This window comes from Camelus ferus, chromosome 7 (assembly GCF_009834535.1).
Source record: "Camelus ferus isolate YT-003-E chromosome 7, BCGSAC_Cfer_1.0, whole genome shotgun sequence".
NCBI lineage: Eukaryota > Metazoa > Chordata > Mammalia > Artiodactyla > Camelidae > Camelus > Camelus ferus.
Genome location: NC_045702.1, coordinates 77,702,591 through 77,727,213, shown reverse-complemented (window position 1 = coordinate 77,727,213; position 24,623 = coordinate 77,702,591). Strand labels below are relative to the sequence as shown.

Sequence of the window (24,623 nt, the reverse complement as noted above, 5' to 3'; positions counted from 1 at the left end):
TTCTTACCCCAGTAAGTTGTGACAGCACACGTGGAACGTTGTCTTCCCTGGAAGCTCACCTTCAGCCTGGGATAACTAATGCCAGGTCTTCATTTTTACAGGCAAGCAACCGCCCATGCAGTGATACCATTCATTTATTTTTCTGGCTATGGTCATTTTTCTACCTAGGTTAATTAATTTAGTCTTTATGTGTAGTGATTTGATTGCAGTCTTTTACTATCTAATCCTTTGTATATATTTTTATTCCTTTTCAATAGTTTACTTAATATTCTGTTAGCAACATAAGAAAAATAATAATGAAACCATTATATTCAAGAGAGTCTAACGGAAAGGTTAAAATTTAAAAAAAATTTAAGGATAGTTACATTTGTGATATTACTGCATTGGGCAAAGTTTTACATAAAAACTCATATTACTTCTTGTCAACAGTCAGTTATTATAGTGAATGAACATTGGCAACTTACGTTGGCCAGGTTTTAAATGCATGTAAACTATTACTGATTAAAAAGAATTATTAGGAATAGGGATATATGCTTTCACTTCATTTGTCCTTTTCACTTACTTATAAAATTTCTTATTTAATTAAAAAAAGCCCTAACAATTGCTTTTCAAACGCTGTTAAGATTTTTAAGAATATAGTTATATACAGTATACACATACATATTTACTTTTATTATAAATGTTAATGTAAATTTATAGTTTAGTTGACATTTGTTCTTTTAAGGTAATATTTATGAATAAAAATGTAGTCCCTCTTGGAATTCAGTGTATCACCTGTGTTCAGAAAGATCAGTCTTTTGTGGAAGGTTTTTGACCCTACATATTTGGGTATTCCAAGGCAAGAGAAAAGTAAAAATACCCTAAGGAAAATATCTGTCATAAATTGCAAAGTAGCACCTCAATTTTACTTTGTTTACTATAATTTCTTTAAGTAGTCCTTTCCTTTATTGTAAGGCTATAAACAAGTATTTTTGCTAATTATGTAACTATAGTGTAAGAATATTATTTAGTTAAAATAATTGTCAATGGCTTTGTAAAGAGTGTAGGATTTTCAGAATAATTTGAGACCCTAAATAATGATCCTGAAAATCTTCAGAAATTTCAAAAATTCAGGAGATGGTGGTATGCATCTGGTGTCTTGGGTCAGTGAAGAGCAATATCTGAACCAAGATCGCTGAGTCTTTGTGTAATCTGTTTTTGAGGAAAAGTTTATAAAAACAATGTTCTTACACTACTAGGTTTTTTGCAGCTGTTAAGATTTTTAAGAAGGATTATATCCTGGTATTGAAATTTCTTTCTAATTTAGGGGCTTACCCTTTTAAACCCCCAAGTATATTTCTAAAAAAAAATCAAAACACTGTAAATAATTCAAGTTGAAACAATTTAGAATTTATGCCATATACTTTCTACAATATCTTTTTAGAAATTAGTGCTGTTTTCCTAGGAAGATAATTTCTAGCAAATACTTGTTTTTAGATTGCAATCTACCAGAACATATTTTTTATATTTATGTATTAAATTTTTATAAGTAGTAGTTAATATTTTAAAATTCACTGAAAGCTAAATTAATAGATATTTTCTCTTTGGTTTATAATATGGAATATAAACAAAGTTACACTATCAGTTTCATATCAAGTAAGAAAATTAAGAATTCATTTTCCAGGTTTCTTTGTTTTTAAACCAGTTGATTCTAACACTTCTGTAATTCACTTTAAAATGTGATAGAATTTCCACATTTGACTTCTTGCCAGCTTGCTTCTTTTCTACCCCAAAGATTTTATTTTGCATTTTGCTTTGTTAAATATTTTCTTGTAATTATTGTCTCTTTGTTGTAGTCCAGTACCTGTAGATTTTTTAAAAAATTGATGGCTTTTATTTTTTTGAGCAGCTTTAGGTTTACAAAATAATTGAGCAGAAAATATATCTGTTACTTATTAGGTTATCATAACATCTGTTACACAGTATGCAGAACTTATAACTGCATAGCACAGTGAGCGAATCCTAATGTAATCTGTGGACTTTAGTTTATTAATAATGTATCAGTCATGGTTCATGAATTGTAACAAATGCACCACACCAATGCAAGATGCATAATGCATGATGCATTATGCAAATGCTTATTTCCCACATCCACCATTGTAATACCATACAAGAGACGTTCAGTAGTATTACTTCCTTAATAATCCTCTGTACTCTACCTGTTCGTCCTTCCCCCACGTATCCTCTTAACCCCTGGCAACCACTGATCTTTGTACTGTCTTTATAGTTTTGTCTTTTTAAGAATATCATATAATCGGAATCACACAGTAGATTGCCTTTTTGTATTGAATTCTTTTGCTTAGTAATATGCATTTTAGGTTTCTTCATGATTTTTTTCATTGCTTGGTTGCTCATTTCTTTTTATCACTGAATAACATTTCATTATATGGATGTACTTAGTTTGTTTACCCATTCACCTATTGAAGGGTGTCTTGTTGCTTCCATTTTTTGGCAGTTATGAATAAAACTGCTATAAACATTTGTGTGCAGGTTTTTGTGTGGATATAAATTTTCAGCTCATTTGAATAAATGCTGAGGAGTACGATTGCTGTATCTTAGGGTTAGGATATATTTAACTTTGTAAGAAACTGGCAAGCTGTCTTCCAAAGTGGCTGTATCATTTGCATTCCCACTAGCAAAGACAGAATTTCTTTTGCTCCACATCCTTGCCAGCATTTGATATTGTCAATGTTTGGGATTTTAGCTCTTCTAATAGGTGTGCAGTGGTATCTCATTGATTTAGTTTGTATTTCCCTATGGATTTTTTTTAAAAAATTATGTCTATGGGGAAAACTTGATTAGTAAAGTTTCTAAGACTTCTTCTGTAGGAAAATGAACTGCCTTGCATGCTCATTGTTCAATATTTATCTGTTTACTCATCCAGGTACTTAAAATATCTTCAAACATTGAAAAGTAATTTTTAAATGATTAACTATAGCTTTTTAGCATTTGGAAAGCCAAATACTTTAAAGGTCTTTCTGAACACCTAGGGTAGTACAGTGATTAAGAACTGAGTCGTTGGGCCTTAGTACTAGAGCTAAGATTTCCTTCACTGATTATGCAGCCTTGGGTAGCTCCTGTAATCTTTCAGAACACCAGATAGCAAATGGGGTAGTAATACTACCTAAAGAATTGAGATATTCTGAGGGAAAATTAAGTAATGTAGACTTAATTCAGAGATTGGCTCAGTAATTTGCTATCATAATTATAATTTCAGTCTTTATTTTTTAACTTTGAAACTTTTAAGAGTCATAGAATTACCATGTGCAAGGTAATTAAGAGCCTACCATAGGAGAAATTCAGGTTTTTTAACAGTTCTAATAACATGACATGCATGTACAGAAATTTACAGATTTGGAAATCTTAGTACCAGAAATTTAATTTAAGAAATAATTCATCCTTAAATAAGGCAGTATCAAGGATTTATTATGTATGTGTCATGATTGTATGTCTCACCTTACTAAAGAATCATGGGTTTATGATCTAACTTTGGGTAATTTTGTAGCCATAAAACAATGAGAATGATGATTTTCCTTCATTGTGTTTTCTGAGGTCTTGTGAGAATTGTTAAATTATTTATATTATTTTTTAGGCAAAAAAAAAAAAAGGATTTACTTTAAAAATGTGTAGTTTTGAAGTTAATATTGCCAAATCTGCCTTGCTGTTTGTTAAGATATCTGATTCCAGATGATAGAGAACTGTACGTATTAGTATTCAGAGTCTATTCTTAGGAATGTTCAAGAGGAGAAAAAAAATCCTACATGATGGTGGTTTCTGTTCTGCTTTATTAATTCAGAAGGTTTTGCATTAGATGTTCATCATGTTACAAAGAATACATCAGAGTGTAAAGAGGGGATAAATGGATTGAATAAAGTAAAAGTGAACCGATTATATCAGGTATGACACATCTTAGGAATATAGTTTTAGTGTTGAGCCTTTTGAAAGCTTTTCTTTAATTAAGATAACTAATTCTGCTTCTGCTTAATTTAATAAATGTTTGGCTAACAACTTGTAACATTAGCATATTTTTTTCACTTTCTACTATAGTTTAAAGACACAGTTATATCAGTCAATCATATTAATTATTTATGGCATTCAAATGTGGGATATACTTTTTTCCTCTTTCTATATTGTATTTTCTAAGGCTTCTTTGAGTCATAAATCATTTCATTTTAAATTAGAGTTTTAGGCTGTTTCTTAGACATCAAAAATTCAATTTTGGTATCTTTTAAAACCAGCTAAGAATTCTAGTATCACTGTGTAATTATCAATACTGTATTGATAATACTTCCAGTGAAAGTGAGTGTAGCAAATTATTGACAAATTTTTTCAGGATCCACACAGTGGAAAACAGATTGTAGGTTCTCATCTGCAGAATTAAGCCAGTTTAGCTATATGTGGGAGTGTAGATATGATACTTTCATTTTCTGAGCCAGCAATTTTTATCATGGAACAGAATCTGGTAATCATGTGTGTAGGATGTATTAGGCTATGTTTGGAATGTGTTCAGTATTTTGAGCAGCTATAGTATGAACAAGAATTGTAACCATGAAAAAGAGTGTGCTTTATTTTGCACTTTTAGACATATCAAATGATTTGGTAACAGCATAAAAAGACTCAGAAAAAAATTTAGGACACCCAAATGTGAAATTTTTTAATATTATGAGAAAAATGTTTAACCTGTTAAAAAAATCAAGTAGCAATAAGCCAGTTAAATTTCTAAGTCAGATATTATCAATAAATACTTTTAACCTATAAAGCTTAGGAGGTTTGTGCTTTTACTAGTATGGGGGCCAGATATTTTTAAGGTCCCTCTCTACAGTAAATACAAATTGTAGATAAATTTAAAAAGCATACTTTTAAAAATAAAACCTTTTCTTTTTCTTTTTTTTTTTTTCTTTTCCATTATGGTCATTTATAAGATACTGAATATAGTTCCCTGTGCTATACAGTAGACCCTGCTGTTTATCTGTTTTATATATATTAGCTAGTATCTGTTAATCCCAAACTCCTAATTTATCCCTCCCTCCTCACTTTCCTGTTTGGTAACCATTAAGTTTATTTTCTATGCCTGTGAGTCTGTTTCTATTTTGTAAATAAGTTCATTTGTATATTTTAGAGTCCACATATAAGTAATATTATATGATATTTGCCTTCCTCTGACTTATTTCACTTAGTATAATAATTGCTAGGTCCATCCATGTGGCTGCAAGTGGCCTTATTTCATTCTTTTTTTATGGCTGAGTAGTGTTCCATTGTGTGTGTGTATCTGCCTGCCTGCCTGTCTGTCTGTCTATCTATCTATCTATGTCTATCTACCGCATCTTTATCCATTCATCTGTCAGTGGACATTTAGGTTGCTTTCATGTCTTGGCTGTTATAAATAGTGCTGCTATGAACATTGGGGTGCCTGTATTAGAAAAGCATAATTTTAAATGCACTGTTTGCCCTGAAAAATGTCAGAGACTCTCTTAGGGGCATGTACATATATAGGTATACATAAGCACGTAAAGTAGTTGAAACTGTAGTGGAGGTTTGTGAGTTATAAGTAATTGTAAAAGCTGGAGTTGCCCTGGGGTCAAATGTCATTCAGAATGATGGGATCAGTTCACTAAGGCTCTGGGGCTATGGCAAGATGGAGGAATGAACCAGATAGTTTTGCATTAAGCTGAGACCTGTGACTTCAGCTGTCATGGTGCTTGGTTAGTAACAGTACCTCCTCCCACAAGAAACAAACGCAGATCCTCTGTAAAGTAAAACATTTCTAGTTTTAGCTATGAGAATTCTCCACATATTAAGGTCAGCCAACTATGAGCTCACAGTTAAAAATCGCCAGTCCTATAAATAACCTAGAAGCTATGATTGAGAGTCAGCAGGAAAAATAAAGATAATGCAAAACAGACTTTAGACTCTTAAAGAACTTCTCAAGGATGCTATGGATTTCAGGTGTTAGAATGAACTGATAAGGAATCTAGAATATCTGTATATAATTTAGAAATAAAGAATGGAATAAAAATGAGAATCAAATGACTGGTAAAAAATGACTAGGTAGGACTAAAAAAGAATCAAATAGAACAGTTAGAAATTAAAAACAAAATCAGTGAGGTAAAAAATTCAGCAGATAGATTAAACAGAGTCTACATAAAACCAAAAAAATGAATTACCAGTCTGGCAGTTAGAATTGATGAAATTATCCAGGCTGCAGCATAAGGACAAGAATATGGGAAAAAAGAAAGGCTAAAAATTATGGGGGATTGAATGAGGCTTTATTATAAGGCTAATGGGAAAAGGAAAGCCAGCAAACTAAAAAAGAAAAACTGTGTGATCATCTCAATGCATGCAGAAAAAATATTTGACAGAATCTAACATCCATTCCTGAAAAGAACTCTCAGCAAACTAGGAATAGAAGGGAACTTGATAAAAGGCATAAAAATCATGCATAAAGGTGAATACTGAATGCTTCTTCCTTAAAATTAGGGAGAGAAAATATTTTTTTCTGCTCTTAATACTTCTATTCAGCATTTTCTGAGCTAGTGCAATTAGCAAGAAAAAGAAATAAAACACTTCCAGTTTGGAAATGAAAAAGTAAATGGTCTTTATTTACACAAGACCTGATTATCCATGTTAGAACTTTGAAGGAATCTACCCAAAAAAAGCCTATTAGAACTAATATGTGATGTTTTGCAAGGTTACAGAACAGAAGGTCAATATATAAAAATCAGTTATACTTCTATATATTAACAATATACTATCAAGAATTGAAATTTATTAATTCCATATACAGTAACATCAAAGAATATGAAGTCTTAGGAGTAAATGTATAAAAGATGAGCATCTGTACACTGAAAATATTGCTGAGAGAAATTAAAGAAGACCTAAATAAATGGAGAGAGATCTTATCTCTGGGTTGATAGATTTATTGTTGTTAAGATATCCATTCTTCCCAAATTGATCTATAGTCCCAACCGGTGTATTAGAGAAATTGACCAACTGATTCTAAAATTCAAATATAAATACAAAGGTTTGGGATATCTACTACAAACTCTGAAAAACAAAAGCAAAATTGGAGGGTTAACAATACCTGATTTCAAGGCTTATTATGATACTACCATATTCAAGAAAATGTGGAATTGGCATAAAGTTAGGGTGTAGATCATTGATGCAGAATAGAGTCCAACAATACACTCACATTCATATGGAAAACTGATTTTCAAAAACAATTGCAAAGGCAATTCTATGGTGACACAATAGTCTTTGTAACAAATAGTGGTGAAACATTTGGATATTCAGATATAAAACCTAAAAGTCTTAAACTTACAGAAGAAAATAGAATATATAAAACATTATGACTTAGGGATAAAGATTTCTTAGATTCAACAGCAAAAGTTTTATCCATAAATGGAAAGAATGATATTTGGACTGACTTATAATTAAGAATTTCTGCTCTACAAAATACCCCATTAAGAGAAAACAAGATAAGGCATTAACTGGGAGAAAATATTTGCAAATTATATATCTAATAAAGGACTTACGTCTAAAGAACTCTCAGAATTCAGTAAGAAATCAAAAACCCAGCTTAAAAAAGTAGACAAAAGACTTGAATAGACACATTAGAGATAGATGTCAATTAAACACCTATCTAAAATTTAAAAGACCTGACCAAACTAAGTGCTGGTGAGGATATGGGGCAACTGGAACTCACATATATTGCTGATGGGAAATGTGAAATTGTACAGCCACCTTGGAAAACACTTTGGCAGTTTCTTAAGAAGATAAAAATATATGTATTATGTGACTGAGCAGTATCACCCTAGTTATTAATCCAAGAGAAACGAAGGAATACATCCATACAAACACCTGTGTACACATGTCCGTAGAGCTGCCTTCTCCGTGTTTTCACGTCATTGTCCTCCTGTATGTGGCTGTGTTTCAGATTTCCTCTTTTTATAAGGACACCAGTCATTACTGAATTAGAGCCCACTCTGATGACCCCATTTTAATTTAATTACTTTAAAGACGCTGTCTCCAAATATGGTCACATTTTCAAGTATGGGGGTGAGGCCTTCAACATATCAATTTTGTGGGGACACAACTCAGCCTATATTGACAATTTACGTTGATGCCAATGAAAATGGAGAGAAGTGAACTGATTTGAGAGTTATTCCCGATATAAAACTGACAGATAGCAGTGATAGATTAGAAGTGGTGAGATGGAAAAGATGGTATCAAGGAAGATACCAAGGGTTCAGGTCTGATGAGGATTCTGGTAGAGTAGAGTAACTTTACTTGAGAGCATGAACTGAGAAGCACATTTAAGAGGAGAAATAAGTTCTGCATCAGGTATTCATGTAGAATCTTGTTTTCCAAAGTGTGCATACCTTTTGGCATGCAAAAGGTAGTTATAATTTCTACCTATTCTTTGTCAAAAGCAAGGCTAGAATGTGTTAATTTCTTTCATTTACCCACTAATATTTACTGAATGCCAACTGTATCCCAGACCATCTGGGAACAGCTGGAGCTACAAGGATGAACAAGACAAACTTAAGTATTCAGGAAATATAGGTTAGTATGTTTTTGACCCTACTGTAGGAAAGAATTTCTTTTCAAAAACCCAGAAAATGCTACCATGAAATAAAAAACTAATAAATTTGACTATATAAAAAAAAAATAATTTCTACCTATTCTTTTTACAAGTTTTATCCTTTAAACTATTTTGGTACGTTTTATATTTTACATATTTGGTTAATATAGTAATATTTGTATATAATTTTAAACAAGTAAGTAAGCATATATTATTGTGTGTATTTAAAAATCTTTACATACAGTGAATTTAGGAAAACATTGTAACAGAGAACTCCACAAGTTGTGTCTCAAGAGGGGAATGAAACCAAAGAGAATAAGGTGAGGGAAGCCAAAGGAACAGTTTTCAGGTGTGTATGGTTCATAATAAATCTGATTTGATTGATACTATATTTAAAATGCCAGTCTACTATGCCTTCTCACCAAAGGCAATATTGACCCCAGAAAGGGAGAAATAGTTCTGTTTTGGTGGGGGAGGGGCTAGGCACAAAAGATCTTAGATAGCTCTACCCCCAGAGCTCAACCCTACTGGTACAAAATCTTATTCCTTAGTGTTTAATATCTCTTGTTAGGAGAAACTAAGCTAAATTTAAATTAAGTAAAATTACCTTATATAATTATATAATATGTGTTATATATGTTTATAATTATTTAAGTTAGTTTTCTCTTTGGAGGGGCAAGAATGAAAAGAAAGTTTGAGAAACACTACAGTAAGCCATATGGAAAGGGTTTTAAAACCCTTTAACACTGTGGTTTAACTGATCTCGAGAGATATGTGTGGGATAAGGGATTTGAGTTTAAAGAGGAACTTTAAATTTTCACCACACATATTTCAGTACTGAATTTTTTTTACATAAAGAATTCATTCTTCTCTCTAGAATTAGATTATCTTAATTACGCCTCCAAAAAATCGACAATAATGGAAGCATCATATTTAATCCTATCATCCAGAGTAACTTCTGTTAACATTTTGTATAGCTTTTTTCTGTTTAACTCTATACATTTTAACAAATCCTTTCTCTTCTACCATCACAAAGTATTTGAAGTCTGAGTACCTCACACTTCAACTGCCACTTTAGTCTAAGTCCCCATTTTTTAAAAACTAAAAGTAGCTTATACCATAAATACTGTTCCTTCATCTTTTGAACAATATACATATAAAAGCCAGCATTTTTATTTTAAGTGGGATTCTTTTTGATGTATAGGCTTTCTCATTTTGCTCTGTGGTATTCATCTTTAAGCCCCAACTAAATTTCTATTCCTTCCTTCCTTTTGTTATCAGACCCTGCAAAATATTTCTCCCTGAAGGCTATTTTCCAGTAAAGATAATTTTTTCTTTGCTTTCTTTTTGCCCAGCAGGATCCCTCTGCTTTTATCTAGAAGATGATTAAGAGCTAATTTAAAATTCGTATCAATGTGGTTTCTTTGATCAAGTCTGCAAGCTTTCTTATTCACAACATGGTCTCTCCACAGAGATCTCTGGCACAGACTTTGCTTAATGTTTTACTTCCTCTTCTCTTTCGACCTTAACTTAGCTACCTGTACTTCCCTCTGACCTCCGCTCATTAAGCTCACTGTGTTACAAGATCTTTATCTGAACTCTTGCTCACCTTCCCCTTCTGTATCAAAGATAGAGGTAGATTGTATCTTCTCTTTCCTTAGACTTACCCTCTACTTTGGTTTGTATTCTTCATCTTATACTTGTCTAGGACATTCTCTGCTCTCTCCAATTACAGCCTTTCCCAATTACTTCCTCTCAAGGGTCTGCTGTCTAAAACCAAAACCAGAACAAAATCCCTGGCCCTGTGTCCCCCTCTAAGTATTTCTTCCCTTCATGGCCAGGTCTTAGGAAGCTACTTTGTGCCTCTACCTCCTTGTTTTGTTCCAAACCACTGAAATCAGGATTCTGATGCTCTGAAACAGTTCTTGCTAAAGACATTTAAATAACCAACTACCAAATCCTTCTGCTCACTCTGTAGATCCTTTTACTTCACTCCTTTGAGGTAATAACTACTACTTCTAATACTGCTTTCCTCCTTCACAGATACTACATCTCTTCAGAATCCTTCACTGATTCCTCTTTCCCCACCTGCTCTTCCTTTTAAAACGTTTTATTCATAAAATTTCAAACATATGCCAAAGTATAGAACCAAAGTATAGGACAGTAAATCCTTGTGTAACTTATGACCAATCTTTTTTTTTTTTTTAGTAACTATCTCCACCCACTCCTCTTTCTTCACTCTAAATTATTTCCTCCCCAACCTTTAAGTAATATCCTATCCTCAACATTCTTTTCTTCGCATGACACATGCAATCTCCGGAAAACCTCACTCGAGCTGTTTCCATCACCTGCAAATGCCGAATACGCTGAAATCTGTTTCTCCGGCTTAGATCTTGTTCTTAAGCAAGAGATTTGTATGTATGCACTGGTTTGGATCATCTTCACTTAGATGCCCCACAGGATCTAGAAGCATGCATTTAAATGAGCTAAGTAATCTTCCTCTCTTCACCTGCTGTTCCTTATAAAATTCCATTTTGGTTGACCAGTCTCTATCCTCCTCATCCTATGCAAATATACGTACTCCTAGTTCTTCACGAATAGGACTTGCTCATCCAGTCCTGTCAGTCTCCTTCTGCCCATTCTTCTCCTCCACTGTGGTGGCTGTAGTAAAGTCCCTTTCACTTGTGTTTTTTTTTTTTTTTTTTTTTTTTTTGTAAATTCATAAATGATCTTGTGGTGCAGGTTCACCACCACCCCACACACTGTTTATCTTCTACATTATTACCAGAGTGATTTACTACAAGCTTTATCATGGTATTCTCTCATTAAAACCCTTAAATATTCCACTGATGTCTGTAAGATGAATTAAGCACTCCTTGATCTGATCCTTGTCCTGCTTTTCATTCTCACCTCTTCCTTCTTTCCTGAAAACTCATTGTACATTTAGGGGATAGAAAATGCTTTTTCACATCTCTGTCTAGAATACTCTGGGATGCTCCTTTCTTCTTCCCTTGTGTATGGTGAATTCTGATCTTCCTTTAAGGTCTAACCCAAGTTATCCCTACTCTTCATAAAAAACTAAATCCTATGAAGTATTATTTCCCCTATTGCCTACATAGTTTACAAATTAGAAAGATGAAGCACCAACCCAAGGTTATAGAGCCAATAAGTAGCAGACTTCATGGATTTAAGTCAAGTTCCAGAGGCCAAGTCCTGATATCTGCAGTTTAATATATCAGTCACACAGACCTTAGATCAGATCCCAACTCTGATACTTTCTGTTTAATTCTAAGAAAATCACCTTTTCTCTTGACCTTTGTTTTCACTCTAGAAAGGGACTAAAAATGCCATCTTATAGATTGTTCCATTCATTATTTCAGTAAATATTTTTGTGTGCCTGTTATGTCCTGACCACATTCTCCATCCTGAAATTACAGTAGTGATAAAAAAGACAAAATGGGACCTCTGCTATCATGGAGCTTACATTCTCATAGTTGTTGTAAGATTTAAATGAGATATCCAGTAATGCTGTTACATAATAGACATTCAGAAAATGTTCATTTCTTAGCTATTTCTTGACATACATTCTAGAGTATGGACACTTTGTCTGAGTTCTCAGATTAGGTTTAAAGCACATACTTCTTGACTCTGAAGTTCTTAAGTGACTAGTCATTAAGAAGAAGTAGCCAGATTATCTGCAACCCTATTTTTTTTTTCAAAAGGTCATGTCTAAGGGTTAGGGTTTTCTTTTTACTTTGGCACTTCTAAAAAGCCTTGAAGAATTATTTCTAGAAATCTATTTCAGTAATTCTATGGAATTACAAAGATGATTTGCCTCATAGTAATTTATTGCTCGTTACAGGAATAGATAATAACAAATCCAAAAGATATACAAGAAAAAGGCTCTAGGGAAGATAAAAGCAAACAAAAGTAATTTGCTGAACAAACACAGAAAACAAAGGAAACACAAAGAAAGCATAAAATAAGACGATAAAAGTAAGAGCAACCTATTAGGTGAACATAGACATGTTATTTATGAGAGTCACATAAACAATGTGGAAAGAATAAAAATAAATGGATTGGCAGACATTTCTCAAGTGAACGCAATAGTGACTGTTAATTTCAGATAAAATAAGACAAATTATAGTTTATATAGTAACGAGAGTCACACAAACTTTCTATTACTAGTCCCTTCAACAAATGATGATGGAAAAACTGGATATCCATGTGCAGGAGAAAGAAATTGGATCTTACCCTTAAACTGTACTCAAAAACAAATGCAAAATGAATTAAAGCCCTAAGTGAAAGATGTAAAATTTAAAACTCCTAGTAGAAAACATAGGGGAAAATCTTCATGGCATTGGAGTTAGCAGTGATTTCATGGATATGACTCCAAAATCACAGGCAACGACAGCAAATATAGACAAGTGGAGATACATCAAACTTCAAATCTTTTGTGAGACAAAGGAAACTATCAACAGAGGGAAAAGGCAGCCTACAGAATGAGAGAAAATATCTTCAAGCCATATATCTGATAAGGGGTTGATGCCCATTATACAGAAGAAACTCCTACAACTCAACAGCAGCAGTAACAACAAATGACTCCAGTAAAAAAAAATGTATAAAAGACTTGAATAGACATTTCTCTAAAGAAGATGTACAGATGGCCAGCAAGCATATTAAAAGATGATCAACACCACTAATCACTAAGAAGTACAAATCAGAATCATAATGAGGTATCACCCTGCACTCATTAGGATGACTGTTGGAAAACAAACAGAAAACAAGTGTTGGTGAGGATGTGGAGAAATTGGAACCTTTGTACACTGTTGATAGGAATGTAAAGTGGTGTAGCTGCTAAGAAAAACAACATGGAGGTTCCTCAAAAAATTAAAAATAGAATTACCATATGAGCCAGCAATCTCACTTCTGGAGATAAATATCTAAAAAAAATTGAGAACAGAATCTCAAAGAGAGATTTACCTAACCATGTTCATTGCAACATTATTCATAATAGTCAAGAGATAAAAGCAATCCGAGTGTCCATCAGTGGATGAATGGCTAAAGAAAATGTGATAGACACACACATATACATACATGCAGTGTAATATTATTCAGCCTTAAAAAAGTGAAGTTATGTCACATGCTGTGAGATGGATGAAACTTAAGGATATTGTACTAAATGAAATAATCTAATCAGAAAAAGACAAATATTGTGTGATGCAAAATGAATTAAAGCCCTAAGTGAAGATGTAACATTTAAAACTCCTATAATTTAAAGGATCACACTCTTAAAAATAGAAAGTAGACAGGTAGTTGCCAGGGTCTAGGGGAGAAAGAAAATGGGAGCTGTTGTTCAGTAGGTACAGAATTTCAGTTTTGCAGGGTGAAAAAGTTCTAGAGATCTGTTGCTCATACAGTTACTACTGTACACTTAAGAATGTTTAAGATGCTAAATTTTTTGTTTTTTACCATAGCTTTTAAGACAAGAATCATATTATGCATTGTTTTCTATGAATTTATAAAAATATGAGGACTGGGTATTAAGTATTTTATTAACTAAACTAAAGGACATTAATTCCCTTTTGTTCACTCAGCTAAATGATCCTGCAGATTTCCTTATTGGAGACATTGAGCTATTATGTTAATAAGTCCTAATGTTTAATGATACATTGCTGACATAAATCCTACTTCTTTAGGTAATAATTCAAATACTGAAATCAATTTGCTTTCATGTCTGAGAATTTGGTATCTGTAGGCTTAAGCAAGTTTAATCCAAGTTCTCTTTTTAAAGTATATGTATGTGTGTATGTATAAGTAAGTATATAATCAAATTTTCTTCATCTTAGAGGGAAGCTTTCAGTTTTTTAACATTATGATTTTAGCTGTGGGCTTTTCATATATGGCCTTTATTATGTTGAGGTAATTACCTAGCTTGTTCCTAGCTTGTTGAGTGGTTTTATCGTGAAAAGATGTTGAATTTTGTTAGATACTTTTTTGTGCATCAGTTCAAATGATCATCTGTTTTTTTTTTCCTTCATTCTGTTAATGTGATGGATCACAATAGTTCTTTAAAATGTTGAAAAACATCCACTTTAAGGTGTATGATACACATATTGCATACAGTCTTGGTCATCTGAATCTGTTTTCCTAGTCACTGCATAAGAAATGAAAAATTATTTAATTTGCCTTTTTTATGATACCTGTATAAATTCAAAGCAAAAGATGAAACATAACAAGGAACATAGTCATGCATATAGGAACAAAAATGAGAGATCAGTAGTTTTCATTGGACGTTTTCTTCATTTATAACCTTGAAAAGTAGAATTTCATTTGTTGCAAGTTCAAAACTAAAACAGAATTAATGTATTTCCTAATTATTCTTTTTTATGACAGTAGTCATATTTGAACATTATACACTTTTTTTTATGTTACTAGGGTGAGCCATATGAAATTGGCCTTCTTGTACTTTAGACTACCTGCAATTTGATAGTGTGCACCTTACATGTAGAAGTACCTTAAAGGACTCGGTAAAATGTCTAGAAGTATCGTTCTGTTTTAACAGTGTTAAAGTACCTTGTCTTGTTTTAATAAGTGATTCTTGAACTAATGTTGATCTTTTCTTTTTAGTAATTACTTCTAAAATATATACTCATAGTTGAGTGACAATATCCTGCTGAGCTGATTAGCAGTAATTCCTATGACTTAAAACTGTATCAGTACTGCAGGCAGTTCTCTTTTGTAATTGGTGAATTATACCCTGGTGGTCAGTCTTGGTCTGAGCATGCTTGTCCTTCATTTTCTTATGGTCACACAAATTGCCTTTTGTATGTCAAAGGACAATGATGATAATAATAGTTGTAATAATAGTAACTAACATTCACTGAGGATTTATTGTATGTCAAGAACTATCCCAAGAGTTTACTTTTATAAATTTTTTTAATCCTCATAATAATCCTTCAATGTAGGTACTGTCATTCCATTTTACAGATTGAAAGGAGGCACAGAATGATTAAGCAACTTGCCCAAGCTCACACAGCTAGTAAATAGCAGAGAAGGATGAGACATGATTTGAGTCAGTTAATTAATAATTCCATTGTCTGAGATGGGGAGGGTATAGCTCAGTGGTGGAGTGTGTGCCTCATGCCTAGCATGTACAAGGTCCTGGGCCCAATCCCCGGTACCTCCATTAATATAAATGAATGAATGGATGGATGAGTGAATGAATGAAAAACCTAATTACCCCCCCAAAAAAAATAAAAATTAAAAAAAAAATAATAATTCCATTGTTTGATAGTTAGATGTCTTAGGAATTTTGACTTAATTTTTAATACATTTTCAGTGTTGCATCTTATCCATTATAATTTTTTTAAAAATTAATGAATATATCCCCTTTTTTGGGTCATAGGATGGACAATCTGAAATACTATACACATTTTGGAACTCAGTTACTCAAGCACTTTCTTCTCAATTTCATACAGCAACAAATTGTAAGTATAGTATTATTTTGCAAAATAACTTCAAAGTTTTTCAGTTACTTTAAAATTTAATGTCAAGAAGTTTTGCTCTGTTGGTTTATAAAAATATCTTTTTAAAACTCCTGGTTAATTGTCATTTCTTACGTTGCCTGAATATTTAGTTCTGTAAGCAATAAGATCATTTTTTATACTTTTAGAATAATTGGTATGTGAAATAAAATTCTCCAGAAGGAAGGTTAGTTCTTCATAATTCAGTCAGAGGAACTCTGTCTATTTTTCTATGTAAGAGGTGTTTGATGTTGAAGAATTTAGTTAATGCTTGTAGAATATATTAATTCCCAACGGAGATACTAAAATTTAGACTTCATGGCTTTTTCCTTATTGTTAAAAATGAAGATTTGGTGAGTGAACAGATGAAATACCCACATCATGAATTAAAAGTTGCTTAGCCAAATATGACCCACAAAATTTTTCTTGGTTTGTTTTTGTCATGTAATAATGGCACAGGGTGGTTCTAAACAATAAAATATACAAACTAGCTAATATCTTATACGTGTTTGTTGTCTAGTCACTGAATATAAGAGTATTGAATGTACTTAGGCTTTTAAAAAGGGTTTTGAGAGTTTGTGTATAGTTAAATTTTTATTCACAAACATTTACTACCTTGAATACGTAAACGTTATTTAATCCTGGGCAACCCCACATTGAATAAACCACACTACCTACCTCCATACTTCTATTTCTATAGAAGTATACAGTAAGACAGTGACCACAGCGGAGGTCTTCATTCATGTTTGGCCAGACAGACCTTAAGCAGAGGGTTTATTTACGACTGATTCACTCAATTTACTTCTACAAATCACACTACTCAGAGAATACTGTGCTTCTCTCTACATTAATCTGTTTTGGTCAGGTTTTTTGAGACGTAACTTTCATACAGTACAATTCACCAATTTTGAACAGAAAGTTCTATGAATTTTGACAGTTGTTTACATGCTTATAACCACCATCAGAATTAAGAAACAGAACATTTTCATCACTTCCCCTAGAGTTCCCTCCTTTTCCCACCTCTTGGCCCCTGGCAGCTAATGATTAGCTTTTTGTCAGTTTAAGTTAGCTTTTCCTAGATTTTCATAAAACTGGAATCAGCAGTATGAGTTTTTTTATACCAACATAGTTATTTTAAGATTTATTTGTGTTGTTGCGTGTATCAGTAGTCCATTTCTTTTTATTGCTGATTAGGATTGCATTGTGTAGAATAGGATTTGTTTATCCATTCCCCAGTTGCAGAATAACTGGGTTGTTAGAGTTTGGGGTTATTATGAATAAAGATACTGCAGTCAGCTTAATTGGTAGAGCACGTGCTTAGCATGCAGGAGGTCCTGGGTTCAATCCCCAATACCTCCCCTAAAATTCAATATTATAATAAACCTAACTACCACCCCCCCAAAAAAATAAAAGATAAGATAATAAAAGACAATGTTTTTTTTTTAAGCTACTGCAGTCATTTACCTACAAGTCTTTTGTAGACATATGTCTTCATTCCTTTGGATAAAAATACGTCAGTGGAATTTCCTGATATTTAATAAGTATATGTTTAACTGTAAATAACAGCTAAACTGTGCCCCAAGATGGATGTACCATTTTGTATTCCCATCAACAATGTGTGATAATTCCAATTGCTCTACATTCTTATCAATCCATGATATTGCCATTTTAATTTTAGCCATTCTTGTGTTTAGTGGATTTTCATTGTTTTAACTTCCACCAGCCTAAAGACTAGTGATGACTTATTTTCATATGTTCATTTCCCATCTGTATATCTTCTTTAGTTAAGTGTTTGTCAAAATTAGTTACTTTTTAGTTTTATTTAATTTTTTTAGCTTATTGCTCATCTTCTATATCTGGATTCAAAGTCCTTTCTCAGATGTATGTTTTGCAAATATATTCCTGTCTGATTTGCCTTTTCATTTTTTTAACAGTATCTTCCAAATGACAAAAGTTTATAATTTCGATAAAGTCCAGTTTACCAATTTTCTTTTATGATTTGCATTATATTATTTTGACCTAAGAAGTCTTCATCTATCCTAAGACCATGAATATTTCCTCCTATATTTTATTCTAGAAGTTTTACTAGATTCATTTGGAGTTAATTTTTGTGTATGGTGTGAGATAAGGTTCAGGGTTTATTTCTTTGTATATAGATCTAGAAAGTTATACTCTGCCTGTTGACTGTCCTGGTGCTTCTGTTGAAAATCATGTGGTTATACATGTGTAAGACTATTTTTGGCTCTTTGTTTCATTTTTTTTGCATGTCTGTGTTTATATAAATATCATGATTTCAGTCACTAAAGTACAAATCCTCCTAATTTATTTATTTATAATAATTTTGGTTATTCTAGGCCTCTTGCATTTCCATATATATATTTCAGAATCAGGTTATTTTTCCTATAAAAATTTCTCCTGGGATTTTGATTAGGATTGCACTGAATGTACAGATCTATTTGTGTTGAATTAACATCTAAACAATATTGTGTCTTCTGAACCATAAGTATGATCTATCTTCCCGTTGATCTAGGTCTTTTACATTTTCTCTTATCAATGCTATGTAGTTTTTAGCGTGCAGGTCTAGCAAATGTTGACTTTATCACTGTTTCATATATTTTGATGCTATTGTAAAGGGTATTATTTTAATTTTACTTTATAACTGTTCATTGTTATAATATAGAAATACAATTGATTTTTATATACTGTCCTTGTATCCTTGACTTTGCTAATATTACTTAGTAGTTCTGGTAGTGTTGGGAGATTTCTTAGGATTTTCTTTATCAATAATCGTATGCTCTGCAAATATAGACAGTTTTACTTCTTTTCCAATCTGGCTTTGTATCATTTTTTTTCTTGCCTTATTATACTAGCTAACACTTCCAATACAGTGTGAAGTTGAAGTAGTTTTTGCTTTGTTTACAATCTTAAAGAGAAAGCATTCAGTTAACCTTAATATGATCTTTACTGTAGGTTTTTCAATGATGCCCTTAATCAAATTGAAGAAGTTCCCTTCAACTTTTTTGAGAATTTTTATTGTGAATTGTTGATTTTTTTCCAGTGCTTTCCACATTCACTTTGATGATCAAATGATTTTAGTTATTTTAGTCTGTTAATATTACGAATTACATTGATTGAGTTTTTTCAGTGTTGAACTAGCCTTGAATTCTTGGATAAACCCCACATAGTCATGATGTATTATCCTTTTTATATGTCCCTGGATTCAAATTGCTAAAACAATTTAAGGTTTTTTTGATTCTCTGTGTATAAGATATTAATCTCTAGGGGTTTTTTTCCCCTTGTAATGCCTTTTTTCCAGTTTTGTTATCAAGATAGTGCTAACCTTAGAGAATGAATTGGTAAGTATTCCCTCCTCTTCAATTTTCTCAAGCAGTTTGTATAAAATTGTTATTATTCTATCCTTACATATTTGGTAGAATTCACCATGGAAGTCATCTAGGTCTGGAATTTTCTTTGGGGGAGGTTTTGACTACAAATTCAACTTCTTTTTACAAATACAGGGTTATTCCATTTATTTCTTCTTGCGTGAATGTTGGTAGTTTATGTCTTTTGAAGGACTCTTCCAGTTCCTTGAAGTTTTCTAATTTATTGGCATAAAGTTCCTTATAAGACTTCCTTATTACCCTTTGAATGTATGTAGAATCTGATGGAATGTTCCATATATCTCATTGAGGTCATTAGCTTCTTTCTTCTTTTTTCCTGTTAATTATGACCAGAGGTTTATTAATTTTATTCATCTCAGAAATCAGCATTTGATTTCATTGATTTTCAGTTTTATTAATTTCTGCTTGTATGTTTATTTTTATGTTCTTCTCTTTGCTTTGAGTTTGATTTGCTCATTTTCTTGTTTGCTAAGGTAAAGTTTCAATTATTGGTTTAAAGTTTTATTTCCTATGTTATGCTACGAATATCTCTATAAGCAGTGTTTTAGCTGCCTGCCACAGTCACCTTGCTATTTTGCCAAAAATGTAGAAAGATATAAACAAACATTGTAAGCAAGTTATGTTTAATGGAATACATTACTAATGTACAGTAAGGAAATTCAAAGATATAATTTACCTACAAAACATATAAGCATAATTACAAAATTCATTAAACCTCAGTTTTTAGAATAAAAGGAAGCAAATATAAAAGGTTATTTATGGCTGTTGTAATTTTTCTGTTTTCAAGCATTCATTAAAATGTACTTTATCACTTTAAAGATTTTACAACAATCTTGGAGTTGTTATAGACAGTATTTTATTTTCTTTCTTTAATGAATAAATTTAATTTGTATTTTGAATATTTCTTTTTTCAATACGACAGGAATGTACCTAAAATATAACCCTTAGCATACTTGGAAAATTTCAAACCTTTAATCATTAGATCTTCCAATATTGTTTATTATTAGTTGATTTAGCACATTTTTAGTAAAAATTATATAAGGTAAACTTCATCTCAACAAATCACACAAATGTTAAGAGAGTGGAACTGTAGAGAGTGGGACTGGAATGGAAATGCCCTTGTCTCTAGTTTACTCCTCTGTGTCAGTTCTGGATCTGGTTGATTGGATTGGATTTTCTTCTCATCATGGATAATTTTTCCTACTATTTTGCATGTCTAGTAATTTTTGATTGAGTGTCAGACATGTATGTTACCTTCTTTGGTACTAGGTATTTCTGTCTTCCTGTAAATATTCTTATTCTTAAATACTGTCAAGTTTCTAAAAAATTGTTGGGTTCTTTTGAATCTTGCTTTTTTAGATTTAATGGCAAAACCTGAACAGTTTAGTCTAGAGCTAATTATTTCCCACTGCTGAGGCAAGACTTGTTATTACTGTATGAATTATGAGGTTTTTTAGTTTGGCTTTTGGGAACAGGCACTCTTCCTGGTCTTGTGAGAGGAACAGGTCTATTCTCCCTAATCCTTTGTCTTGTTTTTCTCCCCCGAACTTTGGAAGTTTTCTCACACACTTATATTGATTAGTATTTTGCCAAATGCTCAAGGCCAAACCATTTGCAGGTCTCTGCAGTTCCCTGTTTGTGCAGCTGTCTGCTCTCTGGCATGCTGTCCTGTGAATTCTGTTGCTTCTGTCTTCCTGGTCTTAGGGACCGTAAGAATAGAGAGATCTCTTCCCCTTTCCCATGCTGTAGCCTGGAAACTACTGGTGGCATTCATATGGTTCACGTCATTTGTTTCCTCTTTCAAGGACCGTATTATGTTAAGTGTTTTAAAAACCATTATTTCATGTATCTTGTCTGGTTTTTGTTTTTTGGTTGTTTCAGATAAGAGAGTAATTCTGGTCCTTGTTATTCCATCTTACCAGAAGCAGAAGTCCATCATCAAGTTTTAAGAACAGTGATTAAAAATACATTTCAGAATATTATATGGTGTGTCTCTATGTTTAATGGTACTGTCATTTACTTACCTTTAGTCATCTGCTTCCTTGTTTTCCTTAACCATTACAAACCTTTGGCACTCTCCACATACTTTCTTTTCTCCAATTCTGCTCACTTTGAGTAACCAACCTTATTTCCTGGGTCATCAGGAACTCAGTATTCTGTACCTTCTCTCCAAAGAAAAGTGTCCTCCTTGTGGACCTAAGAGGGTAAGATAACTTTTTTCTTCTTCAAAATCACCCATTTACTAGTGATTGCCTGCCTGCTTTCTTTTACCCCTTCCTCTCAGCAACATCATTCTCTCTTTTTCATTTTGCATTTCCACTTTTCTTTTGATCCCCCCCCATTAAACCTAATTAAGTTGCTCTAATCTAATAAAAACTAAAACAAAACTGGAGGATTTCTCTTTACTTAGAATGTAATCTCTCCTTTTTTATTCAAACTTCTCAAAAGAGTAGTTTACTTTTTTTTTTCTTCATGTTCATACTGTTGATTTCTCAGCTAGGTGTACTCTGGCTGTCTTCCATTCTACTGAAAGTATTCTCTTTAAAGTAAACAATGAACTACCTCTTAATTACCAATTCCAGAAGATGTCTTTTCAGTTCTTATCCTAGGGTACTGATCTGGCTCATGTAGTTAGAGAAGCTACTGAGAGGAAATACAATATGTTTAAGCAGAAAATCCCATTAATGTTTCACATTCAGAGTAGTTGGTTACTTCTGCTAACATTATTACTGTAATAACTTCCTTTGGGAGAACTCCAAAGTAAGTTTTTTGTTAAGCACTGTCCATTTATCTAGTACATGCAGTCCCTGAAGTGTACTGTAGTATTCCTTAAAATTATAGACAGGCAGTATTAAGGAAATGCAGCCATCTGCAGAGTTGAAGATTATACACAATGTAACAGATTGTCTAAGTAAGTAATATTTTGGCAGAAAATATCTAAAGGAAAAATTTCCTAGTTAAGAACATGTTCTTTCTGATTATAAATGTTCATGTTTAGTAAAAAGAATTTCTACTAGATATAATAAGAATAATCTAGGGATTTGACAATGAAGTTACTTTATTTAAAAGGAAAAGGGCCTGAAGTTGTCACTGTGAATATTGAAAATAGCTTCTATAGGAAATGTGCTGCTTTAATTATCTATGGCTGATAGTTATTTCCAAGATGATCTCTAAGCTTTATCCCTGTTATTTCTCTATTATAGTTTCCAGATAATAATGTTTGTTCACCAGCCTTTTGGGTTATGATACATTTTTTCAAGTCTCAATAGGAATAAGCAAAATAAACATTACCATTTTGAATTCTTTGAAATGACATCATACTTCTTTGTTGTAATCTGACAATTTTCCCAGAGTGTCTCATCCTCCTTACTTAATTTTTCTCCAAAGCTTTTTATCACTTCCTAATACACTATTTATTTATTTATTTAGTCTGGCCCCATCTCTCCCTCCACTAGAATGTAATTCCCCATAAGACACAGAATACTGTATTGATCATTGTAGTATCGTCAATGGCTAAAAGAGTACCCAGACCTTAAAATATGAATATATATATGTATATATAATAAAGAGGGACACAAAAGCATGTTGCAAAAATATTAGGATGATTATTGTAGGATAATAAGATGTCAAATAATTTTTACATTTTCCCTTATGCCTTCATTTATTTGATTTTTTACAATGTGCATTTTATATCATTAGTTATAAACGATGAAGCAGTTTTCATTGAGGTAAAAGAAGAAAGCAAATATCGGAGACTAAAATATTTAATTACATCCTCCATGAAGATGTGTTGAATGGATAAATGTGAGCCAGTAGTTATGGAAATGAGTAAAGTGCTCAGAGTTGAACAGTAGATTGAGATAAAAAGAGCTCAGAGGGAAAAATCCCCACTTTACCTCACAGAGCAGGGTGAATTCGAAGTGGATCAAAGAATTAAATTGAAATATGAAACCATTCAAGTGCTAGGAAGAAACATAGTGAGCAAGCCTAGGAATAGGGAAAACTTCTCTGATTTAATATCCGGAAGCAATGATTGAAAGATTGATAAATTGCTTATATTTAGAAAATTACATGGCGGAAAAAAAAAAAACCTCAAGCAAGATAAAACAACAAATGACAAATTAGAAAAATATAACTTACATTAAAGAAAATGAATTAGTATCCCTGATACATAAAAAGCTTCTAAAATAAGAAGAAAAAGATCAACGACTCTACAGAAAAAAAGTGTAGATATCTCTTAAGTGTTTGGAAAAAGTTGCTCAATGTCACCCATAAATAGAGAGATGGAAAACAAAAGTATACAGAAACATCATTTCTCATCTATCAAATCAGAAAAAGTCAAAAAATTTGGTAACACCCTCTTGACAAGCCAGTGGGGAAATAGTCATGCTCACATTGTTAATTAGCATACAAACCTTGTGGAGGGGAATTTCCAACAAAATTATCTAATGAAGTATATAAGTATCTAACAAAATTATATAAGCAGTTGCTTTTTTTACTCAGCAGTTCTACTTCTAAGGATCTATTCCATATACGCACTAGCAAAAACAAGAAGAGACATTACTAAGGATTCATTGCATTATTATTTGAAAAAACTTGGAACAGCCCAAATGTTCATCACTGGAGAATTAGTTGAACAAACTATGGTGCATCCATAGAATAAAATACCATGCAGCTGTAAAGAGGAATGAGAAAGCAAAAAAAAAAAAAAAAAAAAAATGAAGAATATCTTTGTATACTATCATGGAGCAATCTCCAAGTTACATTGTTCATTTGAAAAAAATAAGTAGAGAAATATGTCTATAGTGCTGATAAGAAAGGGAGTGATATAAGTAAATATACACTTTTGTTTATTTTTTTAAGAAATGGAAGGGTAAACCATAAAATCCAGAAAAAAATGGTTACTGATAGTGCAGAAGAGAGTGTGTGAAAAATAAATAGGAGAGGCCATGGATGAAAGCTAGACTTCTTTGAACATACTTTGTTGTGAAGATTTAATTTTGAAGTTATATAATTATTTTATATAATTATAAAATAAAATAATGAAAGAAGAAATTACTAAAAATCAAAGTAAAA

The 24,623-nt window shown here is 32.3% G+C and overlaps 1 protein-coding gene across 1 annotated transcript in view; it reads left to right on the top strand.

Annotated features, from left to right (window-relative positions):
• The window catches only part of COG5 (component of oligomeric golgi complex 5), a 237,564-nt gene that overhangs the window by 137,504 nt on the left and 75,437 nt on the right, over positions 1-24,623 (top strand). The window contains exon 11 of the mRNA XM_032484216.1: positions 16,029-16,110. Coding sequence (XP_032340107.1) covers positions 16,029-16,110 — 82 coding nt within the window. The remainder of the gene's footprint in view (positions 1-16,028; positions 16,111-24,623) is intronic.